This window comes from Ascidia mentula, chromosome 1 (assembly GCF_947561715.1).
Source record: "Ascidia mentula chromosome 1, kaAscMent1.1, whole genome shotgun sequence".
Lineage (NCBI taxonomy): Eukaryota > Metazoa > Chordata > Ascidiacea > Phlebobranchia > Ascidiidae > Ascidia > Ascidia mentula.
In genome coordinates, this window is record NC_138566.1 from 7,357,123 (window position 1) to 7,369,624 (window position 12,502).

The 12,502-nt window shown below is 40.5% G+C and overlaps 1 protein-coding gene across 10 annotated transcripts in view; it reads left to right on the top strand.

Moving 5' to 3' along the window:
• Positions 1 to 2,621: 2,621 nt before the first annotated feature.
• LOC145917866 (CD109 antigen-like) overlaps positions 2,622 to 12,502 on the top strand; it is a 28,509-nt gene continuing 18,628 nt past the window's right edge. For 5 of the 10 annotated variants that reach the window (XM_083003171.1, XM_083003163.1, XM_083003165.1 and 2 more), the window contains exons 1-15: positions 2,622 to 2,768; positions 2,971 to 3,128; positions 3,192 to 3,220; positions 3,281 to 3,452; positions 3,688 to 3,884; positions 4,071 to 4,195; positions 4,288 to 4,429; positions 4,709 to 4,939; positions 4,997 to 5,079; positions 5,342 to 5,459; positions 5,852 to 6,028; positions 6,583 to 6,774; positions 7,041 to 7,193; positions 7,636 to 7,746; positions 7,989 to 8,043. In XM_083003171.1, coding sequence (XP_082859297.1) covers positions 2,704 to 2,768; positions 2,971 to 3,128; positions 3,192 to 3,220; positions 3,281 to 3,452; positions 3,688 to 3,884; positions 4,071 to 4,195; positions 4,288 to 4,429; positions 4,709 to 4,939; positions 4,997 to 5,079; positions 5,342 to 5,459; positions 5,852 to 6,028; positions 6,583 to 6,774; positions 7,041 to 7,193; positions 7,636 to 7,746; positions 7,989 to 8,043 — 2,008 coding nt within the window. In that variant the 5' untranslated portion in view covers positions 2,622 to 2,703. Of the gene's footprint in view, positions 2,769 to 2,970; positions 3,129 to 3,191; positions 3,221 to 3,280; positions 3,453 to 3,687; positions 3,885 to 4,070; positions 4,196 to 4,287; positions 4,430 to 4,708; positions 4,940 to 4,996; positions 5,080 to 5,341; positions 5,460 to 5,851; positions 6,029 to 6,582; positions 6,775 to 7,040; positions 7,194 to 7,635; positions 7,747 to 7,988; positions 8,044 to 8,514; positions 8,690 to 9,909; positions 10,076 to 10,772; positions 10,951 to 11,364; positions 11,534 to 11,876; positions 12,031 to 12,502 lie in introns of all 10 variants that reach the window. The other 5 variants (XM_083003168.1, XM_083003170.1, XM_083003167.1 and 2 more) reach the window with 5 other exon arrangements.

Consider the following 12,502-nt stretch of genomic DNA (forward strand, 5'->3'; position numbering starts at 1 on the left):
GCGTTAATTACAACATGAGACCACAAGACCAAATACAGAAACCCAAACAATCGGAAAGTCATTATAGTTATAGTTGAACGTAACACATGGTGGTTTCAGTATTGTTGTTTGTTTAAAGAAGTTGTCAATGGCGTTTTGCTCCTCTCGGCGTTTAGAGTTCAAGAGTGATTGCGAACAATTTCGCGTCAAAATTTACCACAAAGCCCACGGCCAGCATGTATGGGAGCCAAGATTGATTGTTCGTGAAGCCACAAGTCGCCTGACGTATTCCCTAAAGGATGAACTTCCAACTCCTCTAAAAACCTATTGTGTAAACTCGGGAGATTTCTACGTGGTAACAAATCTGTCGACACTTGTACAGCAAAGTACTAAGATTTCTATTGGGAATAAACCATTCGAAAAGCTTGATAACCTTTAGCGAGAACAACACTTCAAAATGAAGCGCAATAATTACCGAATCCGAGGGCTCTCGAGGTAGTTAGAATCGCCTCAAGTATTCCCAGAAGCATCCATTTCTTGCTCCTCCAAATACCTGGAGCCAGAATGCTAGAGATTCTAGGTAAAAAATACCAAGCCTCGGGTAATACGGATTAGGGATGGTCGATGTGAACTCAATTTAATGAAAACTTACAGACAGAGTGAAACGTGCAAAACCCGAACTAGCAGATAACGCGATCGACTAGTTCCAAAAAAACAATGACGTTTTAAGTTACGTGATATTTTACATGCGCAAAAAAATTCCCAATTAATTCAAAATGTATAAACAACGTTCCTGTAAGGTTATCGATACTTTTTGGTCTGTGCAAAGAAATATGGCGGTAGGAAACATTCAAGCAACATTGACATTATTGTCCTGTTTTTAAAAGTACTCATATGGAATTTTTAATTAACAGAATGCAGTAGACAGCCTTCAGGTTGCCTCAACCATAAAAAATACTGAAACAACCTATGTATATTGCCGCATATTGCCGAATAATGCCGCACATTGCGGTACATTGCCGCATATTGCCGCATAATGCCGCATATTGCCGCATAGTGCAGCACATTGCCGCACATTTTCATGTTTCGGCGTGCCGACGAGAAGCAAGCCGCAGAGTTAGAGGCAGTCGAATCGCCTAAGGCTTTTTTGGTGATTACAAATTGTTATTATACTGTGCCGCCTGTTTGGATTTCTCCTTACTCCCCCCGGCTGAAATTATTACGAAACAAACCCCCCTCTTCCTTTCACACAATAAAACCGTAAGTGGTGCGCGAGACTTCAATACGAGCACCTGTGTGTAAATGATTTAGCACTTATCAGCTAATTGCTTTTAAAACATCCTCCAGTCCAGGCGATGACGGTTGCCTTATAGCAAACCAGTGTTACTTGTAAAAGAAAAGTTGATTGTTTCAATTGTTTGCAATTCATAGGATTCTCTTTTGAAATGATGTTTTTGGTGACAAAAAATAAATTTTACTATTTCATGTAGATGTTTCAAATATTCATCCCCCCATGCCTTCGTATAGGTAAAGCAATTAGCCACACAATATCTATCTTCGTTGTTGTGTATTTTAGCCGTTTACTTCGATTCTCATTAAAGATTATAAATTATGTTAGAAAATCCCAACCGTTGGATAATATCCAGCAAACAAGATTTAAAATCACATGAAGTTGACAGAACTATCAAAACCGAGGGCCCTTGAGGCGGAGAGAATTGCTTAAAGTATTCCCCTATGCTTCGGTTTCCAACTCCTCCCGAAACCTGGAGTGCAAATTCGAGAGATTGCCGGTAGAAAATTTATCAAGCCCTGGGCGACACCGATTCGAGCTCCTCGCCGTTCGAAAGGTTAGTGTTTACAACTTTTTCTCCTTCGTCTGTATATAAGCAACGTCGCGCATTGAGGTTGTGCGCACAGCACAGTTGCTGTCGGATGACGCAGCAAACTTATGTAGGCAGTTTGCGACTGGTATTTCAATGAAAGATGGCATCCGCTTCAACCTGTCACGTTTTATCAGTGCAACTTTGTAACCAGTGACGATCTTGTCCTACTAGGTCGATTTAGTTAGTCTGTCTGCAACTCACTGAAAACATAATGTTAGCTCTATTCCCGGTGAAAGATAGTTGAAACTATGTTCCAAAACGTGTAGCGCTCAACGACATGCTTGATTAGTATTTTTTGTAAGGATATCGACATTAGCGAAATGTATATTTGAACTACGGTGTTCTGACAGGTTTAAATGCATTGATGCAAAATAAGCTGAAGGCAATGGCGCAGTGACGATTATGGACTAAACGTAATAATTTTCTATGTTGTTTATTTCCAAACGCGCTATCTTTAATTAAAGCCCATAGTACAGGGGAGTTCCCAATTTTGATTTGCGCAACAATGCTGCGATGTGGGCTTGGTTTTGCGTCACGCAGGATTACCATGATATGACGCACTTGTTCTGCAAGATATTAATAGATTTACTGGTTTGAGAACTAGTTGGCGATGCCGTAATATTTTGTAGTCAGAACACGATTAAGGCGATAGTTATCCGGTTTTTGTAACGTCTGTGTCAGAAATTTTGCCAAAAATGTTGACAAAAACTCGTCTAAATTTGCAGAATTTCTCGTTTAAATGTGCTTGTATTTAGATTCTCCAAAGTTTTATGCAGTGATCGATTTTATCTGATTTGAAATTGCTTTTATTCATTTACATTAGTGTCAAAGAGGCACTGAAATGAGTGTGAAGAAGTTTGTGTTTTTATTCCTTTGTGGAGTTTTTGGAAGTGCATTGGGAGACAAGTAAGTAACAAACAATGACTAGTACCGTAATAATCTGTTCTTCTGGCAAAGATAAAACGTAACTTTATTCACCGAATGACTAGTACAATGATGTTTTTCGGTATAAGTTTTAATTGCAATGGATAAATTGTTGCCGATGGCAATATTATGTTTGTATGATGTTTTGTACTTGATTAGGAACTGTTTTTTTTTTAATTTTTAGTTCCTATGCACTCTATGTGCCCAAAATCATACGCCCAGGATTCAGTATCCAGCCAGCTGTCTCAATCTTAAATTCTGCAAACCCAGTACAAGTTACTGTACATCTTACTTCCGGTGACAATGTGGTTAATCTTCAAAACCAGGCAGTAATCAACTCAGGTATTTTATTGAAAGTATTCTGCATGGGCATAATTTATCATACACTATTACACTGTTTTTCAGGTTCAAGTGCTACAATCAATGTGGGCCAGGTACTGTAACCTATGAGTTTGTTAATTGCATAATGCAAGTATTCATACGCTTGTGCTTAGGTACCACGAGGATATGCAGGATCTCACAAGTTTACTTTGAATGTAACTGGTGTCAATTCTGTGACTGGTGATACTTTGTTCACAAATCAGACCTCTGACTTCACATTTGCTGCAAAAACTCTTTCAATTTTCATACAAACTGACAAGGCAATTTACAAACCCGGCCAAACCAGTAAGACCAAACTGTTCTGAATTTGATTGTATGTATGCAATGACTTTTACAGTGGTCCATAATTGTCGCTGCGTTTACAACAGTAACAGTAACATACTGCATTTTCTAGTATTTGTTACAATTATACAATAATGCTAATGTGCGTTTAAATATTTTATGTATGTTTTTATGTGGAAAAACATTTTTGAAAATTATGGTACTTTTATCAGTCAAATTTCTGATTATTTTTTTTCAGTCAAATTCAGGGCAATTGTTTTGAAACCTGATCTTCGTCCACTGATTGGGAATGTCTCTTATTCCGTAAAAGATCCTAAGGGCAACACGATCCTGTTGGAAACCGATGTTGTTTTGGATCATGGCGTGGCTGGAAATGAATTCCCACTCAACAAAGATGCCCTTGGTGGAAACTGGAAAATCACCTACAAAACACTGGTATATCCCAACTATAAAGTTAATGCTAGATGCTAAAACTTTGTGCATTTTAGCAATGATATATTTTTGTTGATTGCTTTTTTACTGGGGTCGTCCGACTTGATTTGCCGATACCTTTTTATTTTTTGTGTTTATGATTCATATGTGTGGTGGATTACGATTTACTATAAGTTATATTTTATGTAGGGTTACAAGGAAGAGATGAGTGTGGAGGTAAAACTTTACAAACTGCCCAAGTTTAAAGTGGAGATAGAAGCGCCAACTTACATTTACAAAGGATCTCCAAGTCTCACTGTGACACTAAAAGGAACGTAAGTGAAAATCTATGCCTTCATGTTTACACCGGCTAATGCCTGGTAACTGCATGATGGTGCAAACATAACAAAAATGTTATTTGGGTCAGATATACATATGGTAAACCAGTCAAAGGAAAGGCATCATTGTCAATGAAACTTCTGTATTCATATGGTGGGCCAGTATTCTTCCATTCACGTGGATTTTTCGGAAACAGTGCCCCTCAGGGGAATTTCAATGAATTGTTCAAGGTATTATAATGACTATTTTCTTTCAGGCTGTTGGTTTTAAATCATTTCAGAAAAAAGGTTTAAACTATTCAATTTTAACTCCCATAAAAAATCAGTTTAACAAATAATTTCGTTATTATATTTATACAACTTTGGAAATAACCATTCTTTGGTGTTTTTTTTAGTTTAAATTACAAAGCACAAAATATTGCATTCGTATTGTGTATGATACAAAGTTTAATCTAGTCATTTTATTCTTTCGTTTTGTTTTTCTGAGTGCAAGTGTGAAAATTTTTTCAGGATTTCGATGGAGAGGGCAAAGTAGAGCTTTCACTTGACGCAGTGAAAAAGCAACTTGGCTGGGATGGAGAATCTGAACGCAAAATCAGTATCACGGGTAGTGTTACAGATGGCCAAAGCAAAGTCACCATCAACGAAACCATAGAAATTGATGCAAAGAAAACAAATATCAAAATTGACCCACTGTACAAGCCAAATACGATCAAACCTGGACTATTCTATACTGCTTACGTAAGCCTCATCTACATCATATAATATTTTTTGTTCACTCTGTTGTTTTTCGTGTAGATTAAGGTATCGGAGCCAGATGGAAAGCAACTGATGGAAAGTGACCGTACGACAAATGCTTTGATGATTTCTAGTGAATTCACGTGAGTGGATTGGTGATTTTTTATGTTTAATTGGTACCCTATTTTTGAAATCTGTGATACCTAATGACAAACCATCAAAGGTTGTGCAACAAATTATCATTCTCATGCAAAATTTCACTGAGCACACTGGGTTCTAAAATAATTTTCAATTTAATGCGTAAATCTGGTTTTAATTTAACCTTTCAATGTCTTAGTTACAAAGTTTGTCAATTATTTTGATGTATGTAGGACAACCTAATAGCTATCCTATTTTTAAATACAGATCCAGGTCAACCCGTGCAAGAAATCAGACTGTAACGGAGCACGCAATACCACCCGATGGAGTTGTTGTGTTCACACTGTCAGCTCCAGAAACCGATTTTTCATCAGTGCAGTTCCAAGTAAGCATAAATGTCCACCTTTGTTGTGTTAAAAGATGTAAAAACACGCTCAGCCAAGTTAAAGGCCTGATTGAACAACAATATGGTACAACGATCCTGAAGATGTGTTGACCCAATAATGCACAGTAACTTCACAGGATCCTGTACCAGGGTTTCTTAACTTTGGCCTTTGGTCCCCCGGGGTGCCACTAGCCTAGCCCGGATGGATTGCCTTACACTAAAATTCATTAAAAATGCTTTTGTTTGGTTGTTTTTTTGCTTGTCATCTGTGTTTTTTGGTTAATTGGTTGAGAAAGGGCCTTGAAGCACTAAAGGTAAAGAACCACTGCCCTAAAAACACATGCACTGGTTTCCTGTGATATTGCACTCAATATCAACCATTTTTATAACAGGCCTATATGCGCGGAACCAACAAATGGGAAGGTCAGAACTGGTCAGTAGATCGCGCTGAATCACCGTCAAATTCCTACTTGCAAATCACCACATCTGAAAGCACCACAGTTAGCCCCGGAGAAGTTGCAACAGTCACCATTCGTACTACTAGCGAAGTGTCCAGCGTTCGTATCATGGCAAGTACTTCCTGTCATTTTCAACCCGTCTCGGTTGTGTAACTCTGTATGGAATTGCGACCACCTTTATGGGATGGGCGCGGTAGAATTTTATAAATAGCGTGTGTGTCTATGTTCAATCGTAAAAATTATGTTTTTATTGTCGACCTGGATTATCCAACATAATAATGCTTTTTTTGTCACCAGAGAGTTTTAAGTCATTTAGCTTCGAAATTGTTATAATAAGGGATTTTTAATTTTTATGATAAGGTATTTATGCTAATGTTTGTCTCTCGATCAATGCTCTATGGGGGCTTTGCTGCAACAAAGGGTTTGATGAATCGTTTTATTCTTTTTAGGAAGCGTTATTCAAACGAAGGCAAATAGAATGCTGTTCAATCGATATCGAATAACAATTTTCCGTTTAAATAAAAAAGAGATTAATGGAATTTCCATAGAAAGTTAACTTGGACGTCTAAGCTTTAGTCAAAACCGACAGAAAGATTTGAGCCCCAAAAGATATCTCCTGTACACAAACCGAATACATTTCCAATTCAATATGTTTATTGGCGCAGTCTCTTTCCCGCGGCTCTGTTTTACAAGACGAGACGATCACCGGGACTCCAGTCAAGTCACGTGACTACTCGTTTGACGTCACTCACGCTATGATTCCGGGCGTTCAGTTGTTGGTGTCGTACGTCCGTGCGGACGGTGAGATCGTCGCCGACTACATAAAACTGACAGTGAGCACTTCACTGGAAAACCAGGTACGTGTGACCTTTTTACTACTGGCTTAATGCACGTGGACTCTGTGGCGTGCTGTGTTTCAATATGCGGAAAGCTGTCCTTTCATGTCGCTAGTCACACGTATTTATGCATTAGTTTTGCTGTTAAACAAACAACGCCATGATTTATCCGTCTTCCTTTGCTAACAGACCAAAGTCATCATGCACTTTTGTTTAATTGTATTCCAGCCAACGGCATTTTTGGCCCAAGTCGTTGTTCTGTAAAAAAACACCTCTTCCTCATACAGGTGACTGTCACTAGTTCAGCCACGCGTGTCGACGCCGGAACTGACGTAAGTATCAAGGTGCAGACTTCCGGTGCAGGTTCTTACGTGGGAGCTCGTGCCATCGACCAAAGCGTCCTTCTGCTAAAATCTGGAAACGATATTTCGCAAGAGCGAGTAAGCACCTTTCACGCTTTTATAAAATGTTGCTATAGCTTGTCGCCTAGCAACTGATAAGGTTGGTTGTTAAGCTTATTGTCATGACGCTGTGATGGTCACGTGCCACTGTGTGAGAGTAATTGGTCGCGTTGGTGCGATTTGCTGTCGGCATGGATATATTTTATTGTGTGTTGCTTGTTACCAGGTTATGCTTTGCACCATGTCGTTTGTAGCCTCATTATTGCGCCGTGGCCTTAACGATAATCAATATATTTGTCTGTGATGAAGATACATATAACTTTACATGTTGATAACGTCCGATATGTCTGACATATTTTCCTGTAATTTTCAGAAACTGCTATTTTTTGAAACCATCAGCTTAACCATTTTGTAGGATCCGTTCGTATATTTAAAATACAAATTTGTGTGATTTGTCATGTTTTTTTTCTCCGAAATGTAGGTGGTTACCGACCTTAGCAAGTACGAGACCGAAGAGCAACCGGACTACTGGAGGTGGTGGTGGTGGTATCCTGTCCCATCTGGAGCCAAGGACACATCCGAAGTTTTCTCGGTAAGTTCATCTGCAAACTGTTAAGCGTGTTTACAAAACAATGATGCGGTTTTAGTCATTTAATTTGTTGATGAAAATGCATTGGATTTTTTGATACGCAAAGTTTTTCGCCAAAAGGCGTGATTTAGTTTTATTGGTCATTTTATACAACTACGTGTACCTTTTTGCACACTGTCTGATTTCTCTGTGTCATCTTTCAACTTATGAAATGCATTGACGAGGCAACGAACTTTGTTTTACAGGAAATGGGAATGTTGGTTCTCACCGATGCTCTCGTCTACAAGAAACAACCAGACTGTAAGTCACAGCTGATTCTTTTTTATTCGTAGGGATGGGCAAAGTACAATTTTGTTTAAAGATCACATTATTTTGAATTTTAAAGCAGTACGCACAATATGGATAGGTATCAGTGGCGTTATTACAAAAAAGTTAACGATATCTTTCAAATTCTCACCACATAGCATAATTTATCAACAATTTGGAATGTCACGTATAATTATCCTTATTCTGATCAGCCCATCCCAACAGCCAGGTGTTATTTATCGGCCGATGCTTTTCATCACGTGATATTCAGGCTTAACAAACCGCGAACCTTGATCTTATCCTCAATTTTAATGAGTAATAACGCTGCGCAATTGCCGGGGGCGGCGTACGTGCTGTCCGAATTCACCTCATTCTATCTTAGTTTGTGGAAAGTTCAAGAAAATATTTGCACTCACGCTTGGCATATGACAGATTAAACCATGGAAACCAAACTAATTTTTGTAGATATTTTCCCGGTTTTTCAAGAATTCGCTTTTGCATTGGCTGGGCCACCGCCTGCGGCCTTGGGCTTTGCGGGTCGAGCCAATTTGGCAACAGACAGTGTTGTTGCGGCCAAAACGGCTCCGCAGCCCAGGACGTTTTTCCCCGAAACTTGGCTCTGGGATGAGAAAGTCACCGGGTAATTTTACCAATAGATGGTGGTACATCAGTCACTGTAGCAAGTAACCTGCGAGTTTAGGTTGTTAACATGCTACAACACATGGTCGTTTAACATTGGTGGGGGGTTGCATGTCGTTTGCCAATCTAATGGTGGATCATCATTCATGCTTACAATAGTTCTGTGTTTTATCCGTGCTAAATGACATATTTGTCTCTTGTCCCATTCCACGCAGCTACATTATGAAGCGGAAAATGTGCACAGAAATACGTTGTTTCACCACAGGGTGTTTCATGCGCAACAACTTATATTTTAAAAAGTTTGTAAAGAAGTCCTGCCAATAGACAGTTCTGGTTAGAAACTCTCTCTGTCAAATTTGTTCGGATCATGCTAGGTGTGTTGTGACAACCGGTCCAATGCATTTAGCTATAGATAGTTTATTCAATACGCAGGACCTCTTAGAAAGTGAGTGTTTCCTATATTTTATCACGTCATGTCAGACTTCGACTGGGACATTCACGTTGGAGTCGACTACGATGTCGATGACATTCCAATGTTCGCCTTGGATTATAGCTCTGAGCCGAATGGCGGAGGATTGAAGGAAAGCACAGGCGAGGTTAGGATCAGAAGCAGTTTCCCAGAAACCTGGGTTTGGACAGAGGCACTTGCTGGGTGAGATATGTTGTGCAGTTTAGCGAGGTGTTCACTTATTTTTAATTTGAGTTTAGTTTTTCCTTTTTGTTTGTTCGAAAGTTTAGAGATTTTATTCTGGGAGCATTTCCGTCGCAGGCGATTCGCTCAGATTTCCCGTAGGTTTACGTTTTGCAGTACCTGCAAATACATTGTCAGGTTTGACGATGCGCTGACTGTATATCTGGTTAACTCAACTACGCTCAGCTTTTACCATAGCAAAGCGACAATGCCAGTGCGTATTCGTGCGCATTGTATTTTCTACATCTCACCATGTAATATTTTAAAACGCTGTCAGTCGTTACGTTTTGTTCGAACCCGATTGCGCTTTTTTGCCGTTTGTTTTCGCGACTCTAAGTTCGTCGCAATATTCTCGAAACCCAAATCAGTGTTCTAGCGGCACTGGTCGATGTTACCTCTGTTTTGTGTTGAATGAAAAACTTGTTTGACCGCAGATGCTTTTGCCAGTCGCAGCCGGTACTCGTCCCCAAACGAGTTTTAAAGAAGAGGGATATGAACGTTGACTTATCACTTGTTACACATATGCACAGATGGACACAGTATGATTCGGTTCTCGAGTCGTATAGGACGAATAATGTACAAAACAGCAGGGAAGCGCAGACGTCCTGCCATGGCAACCCCGGTACCGAGAGGGACTTCCCCTACCCCGAGAAATTACTTCCCAGAAACGTGGATTTGGGAATCCGGGACCACAGGGTGCGCCCTCCATCATGTACCGTTGCCTGATTCAACGCCCACGTCGCAGTCACTGTAAAAATCATCATCAAATCATTAACACACGCCTGTCACCTCTCGTGTAGCGCGTACGTAGACTTCATCATGCTCGTTGTTAAACGTGGGAAACGCTCTTCCGCATTAGAGGTTTAATCAGTTTGTAAGCAGTGGGTGCTTATTTCATCATCAAAAGTCAGCCAATGTATTATTTGACCCATGCGAGATCCCTTCAGACCCAATTTTTGTAATCTTTCCTAATTTGAAAAGCATTGTTCCCGAAGCATTATCCAGCCAGGAGAATGCATCATTCGGATATAACCTTTACCATCGTCCATAGAGTATGTTCAATAGATATACCTCTCTCCATTTAAAAACCGGATTGATTTTTAACTCTGCTTGTTCGACGTTTTGGCGTTTAGGTTTTATTGCTTTTCTGATTGTGTGGGTCTGACGTGCGAAACTCGAACAATTTCGATCCTAGTTGGGCTCTGTATGTTTGACCTTGAAACGTGCCGCACTTTTTTTTATCAGTCATACTATGAGGTACAGCACGCGGAACAAAAATTGCAAAAAATAGCCTGCGATATTTCGGCTGTTTCCCCAAATACGTTCTTGACTCATTTTCATATGCCTATATGTGTCTCTCCCGTAACGGTAATGCAATAATCATGTCAATTAGATTTGTACCGGCGCATAGTAGACTCCGATTATTTTGGCGCCCGCTTGATGCTGGCACTTCCCGCCACATCTTCGCGACGAGTACAAGCTCCAAGTGCTCCTATTGTTGCTAAAGACGCTGCGCCCAGTGCAAGGACACTGTTTCCTGAGACTTGGCTTTGGGAGGACGCAGTAACAGGGTATTTAACAACCATCGTGGTGGCATGCCAATAACCATTGTGCGCCTATGCTTATTTTAGTTGATGCGTCCTGCTTCAGCAAGACGACAATGGGTGCCGTTTTCAAACTAAATCTTGCAGTTTGTTGTCCATTCCTCGCTTGTGGTGTTTATCTCTACGCAAGAAAGGTTCGCTATCGTCGCAGCCAAGGCATTGTCCTGCGCTAACGTGTAGCACTTCCGCGTTCTCTACGCCTAGTTAGACCGTGCACAAAGAAAAGTTTTGAACAAAGTCGGTAGTAAACGAAAAAATTAGAGCATTTCACTTTCGTGATTCAATCGTTGGGATCTCTCTCAAATCCCACCCGCTTGCACATGATACCACAACTGTGTCGTCGTTGTAGCTATAACTCTATAAATCAAGTGTTTGAATTAGATTTACATGTGCACTATTTTGGCTTCGGAGATCGGATTTCCATAGATGATCATTTACTCTTACCTGCGCGGCCCCAAACGGCGAGTTTTGCTAATGTTGCCAAAGACGCTGCGCCCAGAACAAGGAAACTGTTCCCAGAGACGTGGCTTTGGGAGGACGCAGTTACGGGGTATTTCACGCTGTTGGACCGGACGGGATGCGCCTGGGGAGCTTGCATTGCTTGTTTTTCGGCTTCTAGGGCCTGGAAAACAACCATGGCTGTCGTGTAAAAGTTAAAGCTTGTAATTTTCCCCGTCTCAGCATGTGGTGTTTCTCTTTTTGCCGGCAGGTCAGACAGAAGGCACGGTAAAAATTCATGCAGTGCGAATCATGTTTAGAACAAAAGGGTCTCTGGGAGCATATTGCATCCCGGGCAAAATGATCAAAAAATCCCAAAACTTTAGTTTTGCCACTTAACTCGAAATACTGCGCATAAGAAATATCCACTTCTAAACCACCCGTCTTATCCGTAGACAATTACCCCGTGTATTTCGCCTTCGAGGAAAGTTTGGCGGTTGATGCAATGGCCCCAGGTGCGGTCAATAAAGGTGGCGGGTCGGGTGCTTCCCCTGTCACACCGCGATCTTATTTCCCGGAGACGTGGCTGTGGGAGGACAAAATATCTGGGTACACACTTAGCGCATCGAGAGTAGATTACGTTGCAAGGGTTTGTTTCTGCATGCGTAGTACGGTTTCAGATTTCCTGCATGAAACGGTTGTGTTGTGCAAACGTTATTCTTCTATGCAGACTTGAGGTGAAACTAATGCTTAACAACTTTTGTGTATGCTTGATTTTTTACTTTTCCAGCATTTTTTTGTAGCTTTGTATATTTATCGGAAAGGCGACGGGTTCCTCTTGAATTTTCGATCAGCACTCCCCGTGATTTCCCCACATTTTCAACGCATGCCTAAAATTCCGGACGTAATGTACACGAATAGTTTCACACTTTTAGTTAAAGTCCGACAAAAACATTTGTACATCAACAAACTGAAGGATTATACACGTGTGTGTGTGTGTATATATAACAAAACTTATGGCACTTTCATAAAATAGTCGCACAGCATTACAAATGTGGTAAATTACTCATGTTCGTGGCTC